The following is a 21676-nucleotide window of genomic DNA, read 5'->3' as shown; positions in this document are numbered from 1 at the left end:
CACAAAAAAACATGTATTTTACCAAGTAAAAAGGGCTTTACTCAAGGTAGTAAAACAAAAGTCAATATTTTTGTATATACTTTATTGGAGAATATGCACAATATGAATAACGGGGATCTGCGAACAAGTATTTTCATTTTTTCATGTAGAAAACATAATCTTTTGGAATGAAGAAAGTGATAGAAAAGTAAAAAATTAAAGGAGAATACAACAAAATGTTTTATTAATAATAAAATATTTTTTAATAAAAAACAATATATGTATCTATACTTTATACATGTATGTATATAATTTAGAAAATCAATAAAAATAATAAAAATAAAAAATAAAACAAAAAAAATATTTAAAAAAAAATTAAAAAATATATTTATTACAATTTGACTGTGGCTGACGGAGCGGCAGCTCGCCGGCGTGAGCGGCTGAACATGAACACATTAAAGCCGCGTGGCGGCTGAGGACAGCCCTGGTGACGGTGCTTGTTCCCCAGGTGCGTCGGCCTCTGAGCTGGTGCTGCAGTGCACCCCCGAGGGCATCCGCCTGCAGTGCTACATGAACTACTACACCGAGGAGATGAAGACCGTCTGGAAGCACAAGTACGAGTTCCCTTAAGCACACAACTCCACCAAACACACACAGACGCGCGCCTCCACGGCTCTGCTTCACGTCAAAAGTTTAGCTTGTGAAGGTGCAACAACATCAGCATCAACTCATCTGGATTCACGTCCTCGTAAAGGAATATTTTGCAACTAGAGACATGTACAAAAACACATTTTATCTCTTGCTCTCATGTACAAAAACATAATATTACACAAGAGATAACCGCTGCTAAACGTTCAGTAAAAGTTCTGGTTTTCTTTTTTTTTCCTGTCAGCTGTCAAAGGTGAAAATACCTCCGCTGATGTAGCATGTAGGATGTAGCATGTAATGGTTTTATTTAAGAAACATCACCCTGCATAGTTCAGCTGCAGTGAAAACAATTCTCTACGTTCATATTTCTTCTACACACCTTTTGCAGAGTTCTTTTTAATTTATGTCTCTCAACTTCCTTTGAAATTCCTCACGAGCCAGTTTTTTTTTAGGTATTTTGGAACAGTTTTGCACGTCCTGTTTCCTCCTCTAGAGGGCGACGTGCCTTTTGAATGAGTTTGGAAATGAGATGTTGTGAAATATTCAAATGTTTTTGTTCATTAAACGCTCCTCTGGGTGAGCGTAGAAGCTTTCAGGCGTCTTTTAAAAGAGTCCGAGAGAGACGAGTAGACGTCCTCACAAGGACACAAGGACACAAGGTATAGGAGGACTTGTGTCCTTGTGAGGACGTCTCCTCGCTCGCTAAGCGGTGGAGAGGGGAGGTCATGTTACAGCCTCACATTAGCTTCTTAGCTTCTTAGTGTTTATTCGTGGGGATTATCTGATCTAGCCTCAGAAACGTTTGTTGATGGGAACCACCGAGATGCTAACTTCCTGTTAGCCGAGAAAAAAAGCAGCACACATTGTAGAAGTCTGGGTTGTGTTGAGGAGTGACTCCTCTGTGCCGTGAACCCGCAGGGAGAGTAAGATCGCCTCATCCGAGAAGATGCGGATCGGGGGCACAGCGGAGATGGCCTGGATGCAGATCTGCGACCCGACCGACAAGGAGAAGGGAAGCTACACCATCGAGATCTCTGACGGCGTGCAGACCCACGCCAGGACCTTCGACCTCTCCGGACAAGGTACCAAATGTCTCACTGGAGGGTTTTAACTTGTACTGCTACTTTCACTCTTTCACTTCTTACTCTGGAGCCATTATTCTGCATTATATATATATATATATATATATATATATATATATATATATATATATATATATATATATATATATTCATTTTTTTCATTTTATTTATTTTCATTTTATTCATTTTTATATAAATTTTGTTATTTATATTATTTATTTCCCATGAATTTTTCAAACTTGTAATACAATTTATTATAATCTTTTACTCTGTAGCCATTATTTTTCATTTATATATATATATATATATATATATATATATATATATATATATATATATAGTTATGTATATATATATATATATATATATATATATATATAGTTATGTATATATATATATATATATATATTATATTTAAATATATGAAATATATGAATGTTGTATTACTTATAAAACTTGTAATACAATTTATAAATATTTTACTCAGTCGCCAATGTTTTTATTTTTATATATATATTTGTCATTTATCTACTTCTATATCTTTATTTCTTATAAAAATAACACAATTATACTTGTTTTTACTGTCCATTCTTTTAAATGTGTGTATATAATTAGTTATTTATGTGTATGTCTATATTTGTATATAAAAACTGCTTTGTCTTGGCAGCGTACACCGATGCGTACGACGAGTACCTGAGACTGAAGTGAGTTGTGTAGCACAACACTAGTTTGTGAACGTGCTTCTCTATGTTGTGTACAAATCATTTTCATCATGTTTATTTATTTTGTGTCTTTTAGGGCGGCAGCATTTGCAGAGAAGAGTGAGTATTTAATCATGTATTGTCCCGCTAGTGAGAGTAGAGTTTTACTTCATTGTCAGTACTGAGGTATTCTCTGCTCGTGTAGTACTTTCTTTGTAACTTCAGAGGTACTAAAGCAGAGTAGTACTTCCTTTTTAGTACAGATGTATTCTCCTCTATAGTAATATTACCTGTCAGTAAGTATTCTCCTGTATTGTAGTACTTCCTTGTCAGTACAGAGGTATTCTCCTGTATATTAGTACTTCCTTGTCAGTGCTGAGGTATTCTCTTCTAGAGTAGTATTTCCTTGTAGTACAGAGGTACTTAAGAAGAGTAGTACTTCCTCTTTAGTACAGAGGTATTTTCCTTTATAGTAATATTATCTGTCAGTACAGAAGTATTCTCCTGTATTCTAGTACTTCCTTGTCAGTACAGAGGTATTCTCCTGTAGAGTAGTACTTCCTTGTCAGTACAGAGGTATTCTCCTGTAGAGTAGGACTTCCTTGTCAGTACAGAGGTATTCTCTTGTAGAGTAGTACTTCCTAGTAGTACTTCCTTGGTAACCTGCTCTCTCCTCAGACCGCGGCCGTGTGGTCGGTGGGCTTCCTGACGTGGTCACCATCATGGAGGAGAAGGTGAGGAAACATGTTGACACAAAGCGACGGCACATTGTCGCTCATTCACTTGTTGTGTGTTTTTAGTTCACAAACCTTCCGTTTGAATACACCGTGACCTGAGTGTGCTCTCGCCCCCCTCCAGTCCCTGAGCCTGACCTGCACCGTGTGGGGCGAGCCGACCCCGGAGGTCACCTGGTTCAAGAACGAGCAGGAGGTGGCGTCCACCGAGCACACCAAGGTCGTGTTCGAGGGCGGCAAGTTCGCCAGCCTGGTGATCACCAAGGTCACCCCGGACGACTCCGGCAAGTACAGCATCAACGTGCGCAACAAGTACGGCGGCGAGTTCGTGGAGATCACCGTGAGCGTCTACAAGCACGGCGAGAAGCTGCCCGAGCCCAAGCTGGGACAGCCCAAGACGGCCACGCCGACGGTCGCGCCGCCGGCAGCCGCCGCGCCGCCGAAGTCCCCGGCCACGCCCTCCAAGACCCCGACCCCGACACCTTCCAAGTCCCAGACCCCGGCGTCCATGAAGAGCCCGACTCCAGCCTCCACCCCGGTCCCCAAGTCTCCAACTCCGACTCCAAAGTCCCCGACTCCGTCTCGCGGCGTGAAGTCGCCAACCCCGCCCCGCTTCATGAAGTCTCCGACCCCACCGAGGAAGTAGACGAGGAGGAGGTTGCGTCTAAACGAGTGGGAGGGGGGCGCGATTGTTGTTAGCGTTTGCGTTAGCGTTAGCGTTAGCGTTTGCGACGCTGAATCACAGCATGAGTGTGAAACCAGGAGGCGTTGAAGTTTATGTAGATGTGGTCACAGCTCAAAGTCACACTTTGTGGCTACTAACATGCAGTAGAGTTCCTTTTATCCGCATTCATATCATACAACTAGCTGGTGTGGATTTGAGACAGTGGAAAGGGGAAGTAGGCACATAAAAAAGGCGGCAAAAAGGCGCAAAAAAGGCGGGAAAAAAAGGTGCAAAAAGGTGCAAAAAAAGGCACAAAAAAACGCAAAACAGGGTAGATGTTTATGTTCAGTGTTTTAAAAGCTGCACCTTCCACTTTGCAATGCGAGTGGAATGTCTGTTTGAAAAAAAAGGATAACCAGTAGAAACGATGACCAAGACGATGGATACAAGATCAAAGTTGTTATAAACAGGAATTATCCTTTTTGAAGTGTCTGACCAGGGAGCTGATGTTAAGTTACGTCAATACATTAACTTTGTTTGTTTGATGATGTTTTCCTCTAGAGAGGTCGGTCTGTCTGTGAGATGTTTACCCCCCCACCCCCCATCCCATCCCCCACAATGCTTTGTGATGACAATAAACTCTCAACCTCCTTCTGATGTCTTTGTGATTAATAGAATTGTGAACAATATAATGTGTACACCAAATGTATTATTTACACTTGAAGTAGTTTTGGCGCCAAACGAAGGAGAATGAACATTGAAAATAACTTAATTTACTATAATAACACTTCATATATATGGCCGAATATCTCGAATAGTCCGAATTTTTATGTCGTGTTCAAACCAAAAGATTTGCCAAATATTAATTAAACTGGATGCCGGGTCAGTTTAGGTTAGCTAGTGATGCTATGTGCTGCTATTTATAGGAACGTGACCGGGTCATTTTAGGTTAGCTAGTGATGCTATGTGCTGGTAGCTACAGGAACGTGACCAGGTCAGTTTAGGTTAGCTAGTGAGGCTATGTGCTGGTAGCTACAGGAACGTGACCGGGTCAGTTTAGGTTAGCTAGTGATGCTATGTGCTGGTAGCTACAGGAACGTGACCAGGTCAGTTTAGGTTAGCTAGTGAGGCTATGTGCTGGTAGCTACAGGAACGTGACCGGGTCAGTTTAGGTTAGCTAGTGAGGCTATGTGCTGGTAGCTACAGTAACGTGACCCGGTCAGTTTAGGTTAGCTAGTGAGGCTATGTGCTGGTAGCTACAGTAACGTGACCCGGTCAGTTTAGGTTAGCTAGTGAGGCTATGTCCATAACTCCAACTCTGGTTGATCCGCCGTGCGCAGCGTTACATATTATTTTTCTACAACCTGAAGGCGTGAAGACCGCTCAGAAAAAAAAGACACGATCCTTGAAAAGAGGTTCTTTGAATTTTCCCACTGAAACACACGTGCACACTTTGAGTTGTGTGTTTTTTTGCTGCGTTTCCATGGCTTCAAATGCCACAGGCTGATTGGATGAACTAAAAAAAAAACCTGCTTCTCCGCTCCCCAGGTGAGCCGAGGTGGGCGGGGCTTGTTACAGTTTTTGTGGGCTGTCAGTGGAGCCAACCCTGGCAGGTACACAACGAGCCGTGCGTCACACCTTCAGTGCTGCAGCGCGCAAACACACACAAGCTAAAAGCTCTCTGAGGGTTCCACTTTGTCTTGTTTTATTTTTTTTATTTTTAAAGCTGCTTCTTCAGGGTTCAGGACTCCTTCTGTTTGCCAGTCATGAAGTAAGTGTTTGAGAACGTTGACGTTCCTGTCACCTCGCGCCTCGAAACTATTTACCTGCCTGCGGTGGATCGCACTCGACGGACAGGTTTTCAACATTCTTCCTCTACTCTCGCTCAGGTGTGTCGCTTTATGATCGGGTCGCTTGTGTCTGAACATGCGGGTGTAACAGTGACACACACCTGTCCCGCTGAAGATTAAGGGACCTCGTAGACGCTCGGAGGAGAGGTGGTGGTGGAGGTGGAGGAGGTGGCGGAGGAGGAGGGGGGGTTTCGGCATCCATGGAGTCCAACCTGTCCTGCCTGTCCTCGCTGAAAGAAGACAACGAGCCGGTTTACGTCCAGCCCCACTACAAGGAATCCTACCGCCTGGCCATCTACGCCCTGCTCTGCGGCGGCAAGGAGGCCTACGAGGAGTTCCTCAGGGCCGAGCAGATCAGCCACTTCCTGTCGGAGGAGGAGATCCAGTACGTTTTCCAAAATGCCCAGCTGCCGGTGGCGGACGACGACGATGGCAGCGACGGCGGCGGCGGGAAGCGAGCCGCGGACGAGGACAGCCGAGCCTCCACCTACTTCCCCACCGAGTCGGACGAGGAGGTGCCCGACCTGGACCTGGGCTGGCCCCAGGTGTCTCTGGAGAGCGAGGACACCAGCATCAGCCTGCTGTTCAACCCGCCGCGGCAGAACACGCCGAGCATCAAGGAGGTGGTGCGCAAGCAGATCCAGGAGGCCAGGCAGGTGAGGACCCCGCCGTGTGGCTTTAATGCTACACCGCCGTGTGGCTTTAATGCTACACCATCATGTGGCTTTAATGCTACACCGCCGTGTGGCTTTAATGCTACGCCGCCATGTAGCTTTAATGCTACACCGCCATGTGGCTTTAATGCTACGCCGTCATGTGGCTTTAATTCTACGCCGCCATGTGGCTTTAATGCTACACCGCCGTGTGGCTTTAATGCTACACCGCCATGTAGCTTTAATGCTGCAACACAATGCGATGTAGCTTCAATCCTACAACACGGCACAGAGCTGCAGGGAGTGTGTGTGTGTGTGTGTGTGTGTGTGTGTGTGTGTGTGTGCATGTGTGTGTAAGGGTTTGTATTTGTGTGTGAAAGCATGTGTGTGTGTGCCTGTGTGTGTAAGTGTGTGTGTGCGTGTAAGCGCGCGCGTGTGTGTGCCTGTGTGTGTAAGCGTGTGTGTAAGCGCACGTATGTGTGTGTGTGGGCCTGTGTGTGTGGGGGGGTGGGGGAGGTTGTGTGTGTGTGTGTGTGTGTGTGTGTGTGTGTGTGTGTGTGTGTGTGTGTGTGTTATTTAAACCCAGTTTGATCATTTAAAGTATAACAGCACCATGAAAATATGAAAAGGATCAAGAAAAGTAGAAGTTAAAAGATGAAGATAGAGCAGAGGGGAACCCCCCTCCTCCCCTTCTCTCCTCCTCTCCTCCCCTTCTCTCCTCCTCTCCTCCCCCCTCTCTCCTCCTCTCTTTGTTGGCTCAGTGTGTCCGGAGGCGTCTCTCTTTTTTCTTTCATAATTATTTCTCCAGTAAAAGGTGAAAGCGTGCAGCAGCACATCGTCTCTCCTGTGAGGTGAAACCTGCTGGGTCTCGTCAAGAGAGAGAGGACGAGAGAGAAAGAGGACGAGAGAGGATAAGAGAGGACGAGAGAGAGAGGATTAGAGAGAGGACGAGAGAGAGAGAAGACGAGAGAGAGAGAGAGAGAGAGAGAGAGAGAGAGAGGACGAGAGAGAGAGAGAGGACGAGAGACAGAGGACGAAAAAGAGAGGACGAAAGAGAGAGAGGAAGAGGACGAGAGAGGACGAGAGAGCGAGACAGGACGAGAGAGAGAGAGACAGGACGAGAGAGAGAACGAGAGAGAGGACGAGAGTAAGAGGACGAGAGAGAGGACGAGACAGAGAGGACGAGAGAGAGGACGAGAGAGAGGACGAGAGAGAGGACGAGAGAGAACGAGAGAGAGAGGACGAGAGAGAGGACGAGAGAGAGAGGACGAGAGAGAGGACGAGAGTAAGAGGACGAGAGAGAGGACGAGACAGAGAGGACGAGAGAGAGGACGAGCGAGAGGACGAGAGAGAGAGGACGAGAGAGAGGACGAGAGAGAGAGGACGAGAGAGAGGACGAGCGAGAGGACGAGAGAGAGAGGACGAGACAGAGAGAGAGGACGTTCTGTCTGCTGCTTTCATTCAACAAGAACCTCGTGCAGCAGATACGGGTCCAACATAGTACACAAAGTACACACTGTGCACACGTGTGTGCATGTGTGTGTGCGTGTGTGTGTGCGTGTGTGTGTGTGTGTGTACACGGTTGCAGAAAGCTAAACACAGAAGAAGAATCCTGGATTCATAGACGAGCAGACAGATTATTTACAATATCAATAAAACGGTAACACAACATGGTTCTTCATGTGTTAACATCAAAGAGGTGGAACGTTACAATGTAACAAAGTACATTCACTCACGTGAGAATACTTCTATTTATACTCCTCATGTACTTTAAACAGGTAAATATTCTGCTTTTTACAACTTAATGTTGATGTTGAGCTATTCCACTGAAAGCTTTCCTGTTGGTTTTACTTTTATACTTTCACAAAGTTTTACTTTAAGTAAAAGTTGAAATACACAACTTCTACTTGTGTTTGTGGTACTGAAGCGGCTTCAGAGACGCTGAACGCCGTCACGCAGCCGCAAGACACGAAGAGCTTCATCAGGATGAAGAGGAGAAAGGTCACGCTTCACCTCCAGAGGCGTGACATCATCACCAGCGAGTCTGAGCATGTGTGTGTGTGTGTGTGTTCGGCTCCACGCGTTTGTGTGTGTTTAGCTCCACAACGCATGTGTGTGTGTTCAGCTCCACAACGTGTGTGTTTGCTTGTTTGTGTGTGTTTGCTTGTGGGCGCACGTGTCCAACATAGTACACAAAGTACACACTGTGCACACGTCTGTGTGTGAGTGTGTGTGTTTGTGTCTGTGTGTGTGTGTGTGTGTGTGTGTGTGTGAGGAAGGGTGAGCCTTAACAACACAGTATTTAATCAAAAGGAGGAAACTTAAACTCGTATTTTAGTTTTGTGAATGCAAAGATCTTCATTGATTTCTTTCAGATTCATTCATTCATTCATTCATGTATTCACTCTCTTCTCCAGTAAAAGGCGAGGAATCTGGACTTCAAATGTTTCTATTATAAACTCTGCGTCGGCATTAAAATACATAATCAATAAACAATTGAAATAACTTTAAATCCTCAAACTTTTTTTATTAAAATCAGAATATTTTATTTTGACGGAACTCAAAGCGTTTTCCAAATGTTTGCTTCGTCCCCCAGGTCATCGCCATAGCGATGGACGTCTTCACCGACGTGGACATCTTCAAAGAGGTCATCACGGCCACGCTGAGGGGCGTGGTCGTCTACGTCCTGCTGGACGACTCCCACTTCCAGAGCTTCCTCACCATGTCGCAGAGGGTGGGCATCAACATCCAGGACCTCAAGGTGAGGGGCGCGCCACGAACCGCCACGCTCACGCGGGACTCAAAGGGGGGAAGGGGATTACCCACAATTCATAGCGCCAGGACGTTAAAAAGAGGCCGAGCGAAGCCCAACGCTTGCGTTCTCTCTAATGGCCACCAGGGGGCGACGACTCCGAATGCAAAAAGAAGTCAGATTGTATAAAAGTCTACGAGGAAGGAGAGAAACTCTTGGAAATCAGAGCTTGTTTCATGAAAAAAGCCCCAAACTGCATGTAAGAAGGAGTGTTTCCACTTTGTGACCAGATTTTACTTCAATAGCAAAACCCAGACTGAGCGATTGTTGTATAAAACTGTAAATTATAGCTTGTTTTATGGGGGGGAAAGCACCAAAACTGCTGTATCTGGATGTATTGAACACCATAAGTAATATACAAGTGAACTATATGGTTTGGTACATGAGAACATTCAAATAGCCCCAATGGACCCAATTGGCCATTGGGGCTATAGGGGCCAGTGGGTCCATTGGGGCCATTGGGTCCATTAGGTCCATTGGGTCCATTAAGCAGACCTGAAACCTTTTCATTTCTTTCTGTGTCATCTTCATTTCCTCTTAACCAGAAACATGTAGACTGATATTTACACATCTGAACAACATCTCACATGTGTTCCTTTTATTAGAACACAACATTATTCAAACAGCCCTCGTGGCTGCAGAGATGAAAAAGAAAATGAAAAGAAAGGGCCGACAAACAGATGGGTTTCTATTGGGTAAAAGCAGTAAAGTGGGACCGAAGTGTCTTTAGAAAGAAATATACCGACTTTGTGAAGTCGAATGAGACTTTTAGGGGATTTCAGTCTCCTGAGAAATTAAAGAAAATCCACTGAAAGCTTATGTTTGAGTCCCACTTTGGGGGAAATGGGCTAAGGCTATGACGTTTTTTTTAGGAAAAAAATAGAAAAGCCCTTCAAAATAAATGTCAGTTGGAAACAAAACATTGGATTATTCTGGTTTTCAATACCAGCGGACCTGTTGCATGACTCCAACGCCTGGAGACACGCCTGCGTTTCCCTGAATCCACAACCCTTCACCGTGAAACAAATCCCCTCAGAATGAAACGCGTTCTTCTGGTTCTGGATGTTGTCGCTGCAGGGAGACGCTTTCCTGCAGAGTTCAACTCGTGACGCAGATGTTTGTCACGAAAGTGGAGAGTGTCTCCGTGTTTAACTTTGTGTGTATTTTGTGGTCTTAACCCTTGCATGGTGTTCCGGTCTGTGGGGGAAAAACTCAGACCTCTCACATTTATATTACATAATAAAAGTGTGGAAATTGTACCTGACTGAAATTATTAACCATATAAAAAAGTGGATAAAGCCAACTTCAAAACGTTTGTTTCATTTTACTGAGGGGGTTATGGATATCTCTAAGAATCTGAAAATTCCTGACATATGTTATTATATATATATATATATATATATATATATATATATATATATATATATATATATATATATATATATATATATATATATACTCAAATCTGCAGACGTGAAGAGACAAAGTCTGAAAATACAGAGACATGTAATAGAAGCAACATCTCAAAATGTGTCTTGGCATGAACAGCCATGTTTCAAAGGTCACCTGTGGATTTTTTTTTTTGTCTTTCTGAGCTCTGGATTAATGTTTTTTATGAGCTTCTGGTGTTGTTTGTTCTCTCGCTAGTCGTCTCGCCCTTTCCCACTGAGCTACAGACTGCTGTATGGAAGCCCATTACCGCCACAAAAAATAATAAAAAAGTCATAATTATGACCAAAAATAAATTTAAAAAAAAGTTATTATGAAAAAAAAACATATTTATTGCTTTTTGTGTCATAATTATGACACAAAAAAGTTATGATTAGGACAAAAAAGAATAAGTCATAATTATGATTTTTTTTTATCATAATAACTTTTTTTGTTTTTGTTGTAATTATGGCTTCTGTTTTGTCACAATGATTTTTTTATTTTTTTTAATTATAATTATGACATATTTTTGTGTGTCATAATTCTGACAAAAAATAAAAGTCACAATTATGACAACAACAAAAAAGTCCTAATTATTAATTATTTTTTGTTGTTGACATAATTATAACAACAACAACAACAAAAGTCATAATTATGACCTTTTTTTGTGTCTGAAATGGGCTTCCATACTGTAGTGCAAGGAAAGATATGCTGGCAAATAAAAACATGGACGTCAACAATGTTAGATTTAGATTTCATAAGAAACACTGAAGATCAACAGAAACATCTTTCGGACCAAAATCATTAAAACACCATAAAGCCTAAATTCACACCACTTATTTCCTTCAGAGGCGACAAGATTGAGGGATAATTTGATGCTGATAACTTCCTGTCTGGCCAACAAGCTGCACGGAGAGAGAGAAGCCACATATGTACCACACTTACAATGTACAAATTGTTAAATCTGATCTATAAAGCCCCCGTCCTCCCGCTCCTCCGCCTGCGTTTCATATGTTCGTATTCCAGCAGTGTTCCTGCAGGAGGAAGCGTCGCCTGTGGCATGACCTTTCTTGTATTGGCAGGAGCGTTCTAGGAGGATTAAGTCTGACATTTGCTCCACACACCCTGATAGAAAAAATACTGTCATTTAACCGGCAATTTCCCAGCCTTTCATTATCACGCGAGACGGCTGCGGCCGCCACGGGACAGATCTTGTTCGCACTGCTGGCTCTTCCTGTTCGACAGGCACCGGGACGCCGCCGCCGCTGTCCAAACAACAGCCAGTGAGTCAGAGTGAGCTCAGGGGGCGGCTTTTGAGATCTAATTGCTTCGCCGGTAGCCACGTAAAAAAAAAAACATGCCTCCGAGAAAACCGACTCGCAGGTTTCATCTTGTTGAGGATAACAAAGGGTGTGTGTGTGTCTGTGTGTGTGTATCTCTGTGGACTGATGCACTTGTTTGTGTTGGATGCTTTCCTTTAAAATTCCGAAACCTAACCGGTTGGTCAGTGAGTGCAAGCACACTGTTCAAACTATAGAAAATAGAGTACGAGTATAGCGGACTTCTCCAGCAGGAAGGACGACGCGGCGGCCATTTTGTTATCCTGGCAAAATGGCTGAAATTGAACTGTTTTTACGACGATACGCCACGCCCCATTTCCAGCACGAATGAAGCGGATGAAGTCCCGCGAGTACATTGCGTGCAAAGTCAAAGCACAGACGCGAATGGTTGCGAACAACGACAACTTTCGGCTAGCGGCGAGTCGCGAAAGATTAGCTTTATTTATGCAAGTTGATATTTTCCAACTCGTTTGTGGGACTTCCACAACGAGTATAAAGCAGAACTAAGTGGTTATTTCAATGGTGGAGGACGGAAATGTTAACTGTTTTTACGAAGATAAGCCACGCCTCCTTTACGGCGCGAATGAAGCAAATTAACCACATAAAATCCAGGACGTAAACTCACATAAGTAAAGCTTTTGATGTGAACAAGAAGTGAACTTTCACAATTAACGCTTCACATAAACATTCTTGCCGCAGCGTGGCTAGAAACTTTATGAAAACTTGTTGCTCTGTCAAGTTAAAAAGTAATATGTCGATGTCGAGGTCATTACTTTTTTACGCCGCCCCCATGTGGCCAAACGCTGTTGTGCAGGTGCACGTAAAAATACATTAAAAAAACGTGTTTCCTTTTCTTGTTTCTCACCTTGTGACTTTGTTTTCTCCTGCAGAACATCCGCGTTCGGACGGTTCACGGGCAGCAGTACCAGTGTCAGTCCGGGGTGAAGTTTCAAGGAGATTTGGAGCAAAGGTTTCTGCTGGTGGACTGCCGAACAGTGTTGTATGGAACGTACAGGTGAGTCAGTCCTACCTTTACCCCCTTTTTCACACCAGAGGCCATTTTGTCTTTAGGTAATCGGCTTCATCGGCTCTCTGAACACAGGCTTGTCCTTTTCAGCTACACGTGGTCGTTTGAGAAGATCAACCTCAGCATGGTCCTGGTGGTCACGGGTCAGCTGGTCGGCTCGTACGACGAGGAGTTCCGCAGACTGTACGCCCGTTCCACGGTTCCCACGGTCCTGTCCAGGGAGCGGTCGTCCGTCCAGTACCTGAGAGACATCATGGCCCTGCAGAGCTCCAACTCCGGCAAGCTCGCCCTGCGCCAGCTTCACATGCGACCCAACGCAACGCGCGACGGGCGGAGCGCTCACGACGACCGGTTCAACAACGGCGGCGGCGCGATGACGCGAGGCCTGAGCGTGCAGGAGCGGCTGCATCAGTCCCACTGCTTCGACATGGGGAATCTGATGCGGGGCCACAGCTACGGCGGCGAACTGCAGAAGTTGCACTCCCTGACTCGGCTGAGGATGGGCACCCAGGACGCCGGAAGCCCTTTCGCTCCGGAGAAGGCGGGCCTCAACCCAAGAGGGGTCGGCGGCGACTTGCTGCTGCCGAATCGGTCGTCCCATCAGCACCTCAGGCACCAGACTCGCTACGGGGCGGACCAGAACCTGATCCCGTTCAACTCCGAGACGTCCCTCCACAGGTGGAAGATGGACGCGTACTTTAACGACGCCGACGCGGCCCTCGACGCGTCGTGTGACACGATAGCGTCGATGACGTCTCCGTATAGCAGTCACACGGGCTTAAACGAGCATCACCCGATCCACAACAGGTCGAGGGATATTAAGTCCCGGATGGAGGAAATGAGGCAGAAGAGGCTCAGCCTGCAGGACTACAACCATCTCAGGCAGAGCCAGGAGTCCCTGAGGTCTGTTTATCAGAATCTGGAAAGACCTAAATACAAGCGAGGCCTGGACGTGAGGCAGAGTGTGGAGGAATTAGAGCCCAACGCGAGAAATGGGCACGGCCCGGAACCGGCCGACCCCAAAGACGGTGAGCCGAATAAGGAAGTCGCCAAAAGAGAGCCGACGCTCGCCGACGGGCAGCGGTCCGTCTCCCACCAGGACGTCACGACGGCTCCGGATCGCAGGACGACGCAGACGTACGACTGGCACGAGCCGCTCTCCAGGGCGGCCTCCGCCGCGGATTTCGACGCGACGCTGAACGATCCGTCGCTCAAGCTCTCCCACCTGCAGCCCGGCGGCCTCCAGCACCCGAGGGCGATGGAGTCCTTGACCGAGATCCCGGAAGAGAAGGGCGAGGGCTCGCGCGTCAACAGTTCGGACTCGGCCGCGTTCAAAGACGGAAGCGAGGAGGTTCTCAAAGATGAGGAAGCCGTCCCAGCAGAGAACTCCCCTAAATCCGAGGCGCCTCCAGAATCACCGCGCAGGGATCCAGCCAGAGGGAGCCCCGGCTCTGCGGGCAAGCCGGCCAACAGCTCAGGCTCGGGCGCTTCACGGGAAAGAAAGAAGTCGACCTCAAACGAGGTGCCGACCATCCCGAAGATCTTAAACCCTTCCGCGGGATCGCAGCACTCGCTGGAAGCTAAGAGCGGCAACGCGGACAAGAAGAAAGCGCCGCACCAGGAGACGCCCTTCCAAAGGAAGAGTTCCCTGAGGATGAAAGTGTCGTCGATGCTTTCTCAGGACGAAAAGAGAGCGCAAAAGAAAGACGAGAAGTCCCCCCAGAGGAAGGCCTTGCAGAGATCGCAGAGCTCTTCGGGGTCGAGCTACGCTCGCAGAGTGGACCGTCCGGAGGCGCCCGCGGCCGAGCAGATGCCCAAAAGGGGTTCCTCATTGAGCGCCTCCAGGTCGCAGGGCTCGCCCGGCACCCCGACGGAGACGGAGGGGTCGAAGTCGCCGTTCCCGAGGTTGTCGTCTCAGCGCTCGAGCAAGAAGAAGACGAACCCGGCGGCCGAGCAGGAGCGGGGCTCCAGGAGCACTCTGAACGACGAGGCGGCGACCGTCTACCACACCAGGAAGGCCAAGGTCTACAGCCGCTTCGAGTACCTGCTCAGCACCGAGAGTCTTCCTCTAACGAAGGGGGCAAGCGCGTCGCCCCCGGAGAGAGACCGCCACTCCTCCCTGAACCGGAACGCCGCCGCAAATCAGACGCAAAGCGGCGGCGACAACAAACTGGGACGGTTCATACAGCGAGTAGGAAATCTTATCGGCAAGAAGTAAAAGTAGAAGAAGGTCGCCGCCCTCAAGGACCAAGGCGGCAAAGTTAGTGCACAAACCAATCTATATATATATATATATATATATATTTTATTTTATATATATAATTTTTTTAATTTATTTATATATATACATATATAATGAAATAAAAAATATATATATATATATATAAAATAAAATAATATATTTTTTTTAATTTATATATATATTAAAAAAAATTCATATATATGTATTCATATATATAAATAAATAATATACATATATATATATATATATATATATATATATATATATACAAATAAATAAATTATATATATATATATATATATATATATATATATATATATATATATATATATATATATATATATATATATATATGTATGTATATTTCATCTCTAATAGGAACACATGTGCTTGGGGAGTTTTGAGAGCCGGTGTTAGAAAGTAAGAAAGTGACATCCTCGTTGGTTTTTGGTCTTTTCCTGTTAATTTGTTGTCCAAACTCTTCCTTTCATTCTCTTTTGTTGTGCATTTTCTCACGCTTTGTCGGTGTTCACGTTTGTGTGGCTGGAACGTGGAAGAAACCAAGACGTGTTGACGTGGGATACGTAAGGAGAGAGTTTCACTTGAGATCAACGAGGTATTTGTTTTGAGGTGACTCACTCAGTGACGACTCGGTCGGCGTGAACAGGTTTTGTGAGGACTCACAGTTGATCAAGTGGAGTCTGTTGAGGACATTCAGGGTTTCACGGTTGTGGATGAAAACAGCAGTTTACCTCGCATCTTGTTGCGCAATGCATTGTTTGCTGTTTTAAATTTGATAACCAATGTTATTGGCATTTTTAATACCACACAACCAAAGCAAAAAGTCAAATGTTGTAAATAAACACACACGCCACACGTGCTTTTTATTTTTATTTCTCTTGTGTCCTTTTTTTGTCGAAGAGACGGAAAGTTTAGCCGAGAAACGCTTCACTGCAATGAGGATTTCATTATCATTAAACACCAGAAAGTAAAAACAGAGACAAGTTCAGAGTATTAGTGTAACAGGATACTGTGGCTTTCTTCTTGAGAACACTTCCTGTGTGCATTGTATTGCTTAATAAAGTATTACTATGTGTATTTACAGTCAGACGACGGCAACAACTGCATCAGCATTATTCTTAAAATACATTTTATAATGTATTTTACAACAAAGCTTCACATTGACAGTTTATCTACAATTCATGTGATAATAATCCTGCAAATGTCTCCGCTGTGGGATTAACAAAGGATTATCTTATTTTAATAAAGTAACAATATAATATGTAGAATAAAAAGCTATTCAAGTTGTTTTTCATGCTTTTATTTGTGTGTCAGTAGGAAGTGTTTTCTAGCAGGTCAAGGACAACCTGGAAAAGTCATGGAATTGTATAGTGGTTATTTCCAGGCCTGGAAAGGTCATTGAAAATTCACAAAAGTGTAGTGAAAGTCCTGTAAAAGTGTTATATTCATGTGTTCATTTAGTCTGAGTTTGAAAAAATTAATCTGCTTTTATAAGCAGCATACATACAGGCATCTATATAAAAGTTAATTCTTTTAATCAAACTATTGTCTCTCATTCATTTGTGTCATTTAAGGTTTACTGTATGCTTTGAATCCTCATTGTTAGTTTAAATACTACATTTTATCACTTTTTACTGTTCACACACACATTTCACACAATGTTTGCTCATGGAAATTTGGGTAAAAGTCATGAAAATTTGGGTAAAAGTCTGAAAATGTGGTTTAAAGTCATGGAAAAGTCTAACAATTTGGTTCAAAGTTTGGAAAAAGTCTGGAAATCTGACAAAAAAGTCATGGAAAAAGTCATGAAAATGTGGTTAAAAGTCATGAATGTCTAGATGAAATACTCCAGACACTTGTTCCTCTCGTCGTCCAGCTCTTGAGTCTCGATCTCGAACTTCTTCATGGCGATGAAATACTGAATGAACGGCTCGCCGAGGGTGCTGCGGATGACCTGGTCCTCGCCCAGCGCCTCCAGGGCGTCCTCCAGCTTCACGGGCACGGCGAAGTCCCTCTGCTGGCCGGGGGCTCTGCCCAGGCCGCCGTCCAGGTTCAGGTTTCGCCGGATGCCGTCCAGCCCCGCGGCCACGGTGGCCCCCAGCACGATGTAGGGGTTCGCCATGGCCGAGCCCAGCTTGTTGTCGATGTGCGTCTCCCTGCCGCCATGGCACTTGACGTTGAAGGAGCTGCTGTTGTCGTTGCAGCCGCAGGTGGCGTACAGCATGCGCTTGGGGTCCTTGACGGTCTTGGCCATGTGGCTGCGGCAGCTCAGGCCGGGCGACATCAGACAGCTCAGGGCCGCGGAGTGCGCCAGGAGCCCCGCCAGCCACTTCCCGCCGATCTCCGACAGCTCCCCGGCTTTCTCCCCGGCGGGGAAGAGGCTGCGCCGCCCGTTGGCGTCCCACAGGCTGTGGGAGAGCACGCCGGCGTTGTGCAGCCCGTCGTCGGTGAAGAAGCTGGCGATGTAGCTGTGCTTGCGCGCCATCTCCTTGATGCCGGTGCGGAAGGTGAAGGCGGTGTCCGCGGCGGCGATCCCGAACTCGGGCCTCAGGTTGATCTCCATCTGGCCGGGCCCGCTGGCGGACGCGATGCTGTCGATGTCCGCGCCCATGCAGTACATGTTGTCCACCAGCTGCTGGAAGAAGGGCAGGTCGTGGTTGCCCAGCAAGGTGGTGGCCGGGAACAGGAGGGTCTTGGGCCCGACCCGGTCCGGCGCGCCGAGGACGCAGCACTCGTAGGTGAAGGACGAGTGCAGGGAGAAGCCGAGGCTCTGCAGCTGGCCGAGGAGCTGCTTGGCGATGAGGCGGGGCGAGGTGCGCAGGGGGCTCCCGGTCACCGAGCAGGGGTCGCAGATGACCCGGGCCGTCTGCTCGGCCCAGGGCAAGACCCTGAAGGTCGAGAGGTCCGGGATCAGGAGGACGTCGCTGCTGAAGTTGGCGGCGTTGGCGTTGTCCACTTCGTTGCTCTGAGGGCTCAGCGTCAGCTCCAAGTAGCTCCTCGGCATCGGCACCCCGTACACCGCCTTCTCCTGGGGACGCAACAGTTCATATTGAGGCTAAAATATAAACGTTTAGGGGAAAACATACCTTTTTCTTTATGGGAGGAAAAGGCCTCTACACAAATAAACGACAAAACTAAGAACAGAAGGAGCCTTTGTTACGATGCGGCAGGGAGAGGTGATTACGTGGAAGAAGCGGACGGGCACTGTCTTGGACCTGGACACCCCGTGGAGGTCGGTGGCCTCAAAGCGGACAAAGTTGACGTTCTCCCTGGCGATCTGCTGCTTGATCTGCTCCATGGCTGAGATGAACTTCTGGTTCCCAAAGATCTCGACGGTCTCGTGTCCGTTATCTGAAGGAGCAGAGTCTTAAAATATCTGCAAAAAGCATTTGGATAACCTTTGCAGAGTCCATCCCGTCCAAAACATAAACACGAATCCATGGTTATCCGAAGCTTCAGTGCGATCAAGAGCCGATATTTGCTTATTTATATGTTATTTATACATCGGTATCTGTGTCTATGTTGCCAGTATAGAAATGCCAAACTGGGTTTGAGAACATTTGAAACCAGTAGCACCAGTACAGAGTTTGTCCAACAGAGAGCACTAACGAGCCGTCAGTCACATGTTTCGCTCAGGAGATATCTTAGTTAGTTAAGTTAATAATATACACAAAGATTATTTATGTCAAGGAAAATATCATCACCCAACATACTGTTATTAGATTTATTTTATTTCAAATACCTACATAAGTATCTGCCCTAAACATCCATAATCCGTTGGGCTTTAACAGAGAAAATAAACTTTAAAAAGGCAACAAATAGATTGAATTTGTGAAGCTAAATATTAAAGAGTCTCGTCGGGATGAAAGGAAAGTTTTGATCCTTCGGCTGGAGATGAAATCAATTCTACAAAACTGACAAATCAAGTTACAAAAGACCACAAGTAAAACTAAAATAAAGATTTCCATCAATAATAACTGAGTCCAGGTTCAATTTAAAGACGGAGACATCCTCCCCACCCGACTGAACCTCTCTATCTACTCTACTTTATCTTTTATCAAGAGAAGATATGTTTCAAAACTTAGACTCAAACACACTTCACCAACCTGTGTGAGGAGCTCCGGTCTCTCTCCAGGAGCCGCCGCTTGTGTGTTTGTCGTCCCGAACTCCGGGCTGACGACTATTTGTGTTGTTGTCGGCCTTGACTGAGCTGGATGAATCCACGGCGGTCGGCTGCTGAATGGGCCAGCGGGGCCCCCTTCTGGAAGCGTCGCACTGCGGTTTGAAGGTGCTGAACGTCCTGTTGGGGATCCCGTCGTCCAGTCGTGCGTCGGGCCTCCCACCGCCGCCACCACCTCCGCCGCCGCCTCCGCCGCCGCCTCCGCCTCCGCCTCCGCCTCCGCCTCCGCCTCCGCCTCCATGCAGGTACGTGTAAGGACTCCCCGGCTTCCCGTCGTCTCGCCCGCGGACGCCGAGCAGAGGGCTGTCCCTCAGCAGGGCCTTCAGCTCCTCCATGGTCTGCCGGTTGACGCCCGGATCCCCGTACGGCACCCCGGTCTGAGAGGACGCCTCGGTGGGCCAATCCTCCCCAGCGTCCAGGTCGGCGGCGTCCAGGTCGGCGGCCGCCTCGTCCGTCACAGGATCGTCGATCGGCTCGGGGGCCCCGCGAGGCGGCGGGGCGCCGATGGAGATCACGACGGGGGCCGCCGCGTCCGCAGGTAAACGGGCGGCGGCGGGCGAGTGGACGATGGACGGGCCTCCTCTCCTGCCGCCCCAGTCCACCCGAGGTGCGTTCTTCCCCGTCACCCTCACGCCCTTCCTGCGGCCCTGCAGGCTCATCCCTGTGCCGTCGATTTGGTCTTTGCTTCTACCCTGGAAAGAAAGGAAAGAAAAGAAAGAAAAGTGTGTGAAGGAAGATATATATCTGAAGCCAAAAGCCACCTTTGTGCTGAAAGAGACAAAAGAGAAAGTTGGATGCGGTTACCTTGAAATCTTCCGAGTCATTCATCTCTTTGTTGGGCTCTCTTTCATGGACTGTGATTTGTAATTTGATAGCCCTCCGGTGACGGCAGAGCTTCACCCGCGCATGAATCTTTATAGACAATTGGTACAATGGTGACGGATTGGAAAATTCTCTCTGCACCCCACCTCCCTCCCCACCTCCTGACACCCACGGGAGTCCGGCTGTGAACTGGCACCGGCCGGCCCGGCCGGCGGACACGTCGCTGCTCGCTGCTCCGAGCTCATTGGCCGCCCCCGGCGAGCACAATTCAGGAGGGTTTGCTTTTGTTTTGTCGCGGCCGCAGAGTGAAACTGCAGAGCTCAGCGGCTTCCAGAAAGATATACGGGAGCAAAAAAAAAAAGTATTTATTCCAGAGGATGAAACCACACGAGGACCAGACAATGCTCAGTGTTGTTTTTGGCATTGGGGTGGAAAATATATATTTGGCGCCATTTTCTACAAGACGACTTCAACCAAAAAAAGGCTCCGTTAATCACGCAGTCTTCATCAGGAAAGGGTTAAATCTCTGAGTTTAAGCCCATGTGAGTGAGAAATTACACATAATGCAATGTAGTCAACGGCCTTCATGAAGGTGAATCAACACCTCGCCAAAATAAAAGTGTTATCAAAAGGTCAGGGAGTCATTAATAGAAAGATCACGGGTTTCTTCTATTATAAGGCCATTGCAACACACTGTAAGTATGAGTTCATCTTTAATAAATAGTTCATAAAAAACAAGACTCTGCAGGTTATTTTTTCCCAGAAGGAGATGACATGTTTTTATTTATAAGTGTTTTTTTTTCCCCCGATGAATTAAAAGCAGGATTTTTTTTAAAAAGCGTCTGTGACTTTGTTTTAGGCTCACAGTAATTTCCCAGAGGACTGAGAGCTAATTATGAGAAAACCAGAAATCCCTCAAAAAGAACAGCTTCCTTGAAAGCCAAATAAATATGAATCTATAAATTCACTTATTACTGGAAACTGTGTTATTCACATCTGTTGAATTTTCTCTGTGTGTGTACATATTACTATTAATAATGATATTAATATATTATATTATAACTTCTCTGACTATAAAAGACTGAATTGAAGCATGATAGATGTCTCAATTCAATTACAAACATATTTCAGGAACCTTTTTGGCAAATATTAGAACGACAAACACAGGGTTCATACGCTTATGGAAACCTAGAAGAGTCATGGAATTTTAAAAGAAAAAATATGACATTCATTCACGCTGAGTTTGAAATAAAGAATCTGCTTTTAAAAGAAAGAGGCTCAAAATATAAGCAGCATACATACAGGCATCTATGTAAATGTTTATTCTTTTAATCAAAGTCTCTCATTTATGAATACAGGACATTACAGAGCTGTAAAATAAAGTATGTATTAACAACATTGACGTGACATTCATAAACTATTAATAAAGCCGTAAGTTATGTCTTGTTAGAAAGCAGAACCAATATAATAAAAGTGTTTTTAAAAGACATAAC

General features: G+C 46.1%; 3 protein-coding genes across 3 annotated transcripts in view; 2 read left to right on the top strand and 1 right to left on the bottom strand.

Moving 5' to 3' along the window:
• Positions 1-4459, top strand: part of myom2a (myomesin 2a) — a 28847-nt gene extending 24388 nt beyond the window's left edge. Inside the window, 6 exon segments of the mRNA XM_068595736.1 lie at positions 488-593; positions 1546-1709; positions 2377-2413; positions 2508-2530; positions 3089-3144; positions 3269-4459. Of these exon segments, the coding sequence (XP_068451837.1) occupies positions 488-593; positions 1546-1709; positions 2377-2413; positions 2508-2530; positions 3089-3144; positions 3269-3790 (908 nt within the window). The 3' untranslated portion in view covers positions 3791-4459.
• Positions 4460-5858: 1399 nt separating this feature from the next.
• On the top strand, positions 5859-15143 carry LOC137798788 (protein FAM83B-like). Its single transcript, XM_068595737.1, has 4 exons — positions 5859-6314; positions 8908-9072; positions 12782-12906; positions 13009-15143. Exons 1-4 carry the CDS (start codon positions 5859-5861, stop codon positions 15134-15136), a joined length of 2874 nt encoding a protein of 957 aa, XP_068451838.1. The 3' UTR covers positions 15137-15143.
• A 1680-nt stretch (positions 15144-16823) lies between these two features.
• lgsn (lengsin, lens protein with glutamine synthetase domain) lies at positions 16824-20237 on the bottom strand. Its single transcript, XM_068595745.1, has 5 exons — positions 20166-20237; positions 19597-20053; positions 19288-19548; positions 18366-18532; positions 16824-18209 (listed from the first exon to the last, which is right to left on the bottom strand). The coding sequence occupies exons 1-5, from the start codon at positions 20187-20189 to the stop codon at positions 17016-17018; spliced, it is 2103 nt and encodes a 700-aa protein (XP_068451846.1). The 5' UTR covers positions 20190-20237; the 3' UTR covers positions 16824-17015.
• Between the last annotated feature and the right edge of the window lie 1439 nt (positions 20238-21676).

Source organism: Clinocottus analis, unplaced genomic scaffold (genome assembly GCF_023055335.1).
Source record: "Clinocottus analis isolate CAN_PGR_092001 unplaced genomic scaffold, fCliAna1.0.p SCAF_31, whole genome shotgun sequence".
Lineage (NCBI taxonomy): Eukaryota > Metazoa > Chordata > Actinopteri > Perciformes > Cottidae > Clinocottus > Clinocottus analis.
This window is presented reverse-complemented; position numbering and strand designations above follow the sequence as displayed.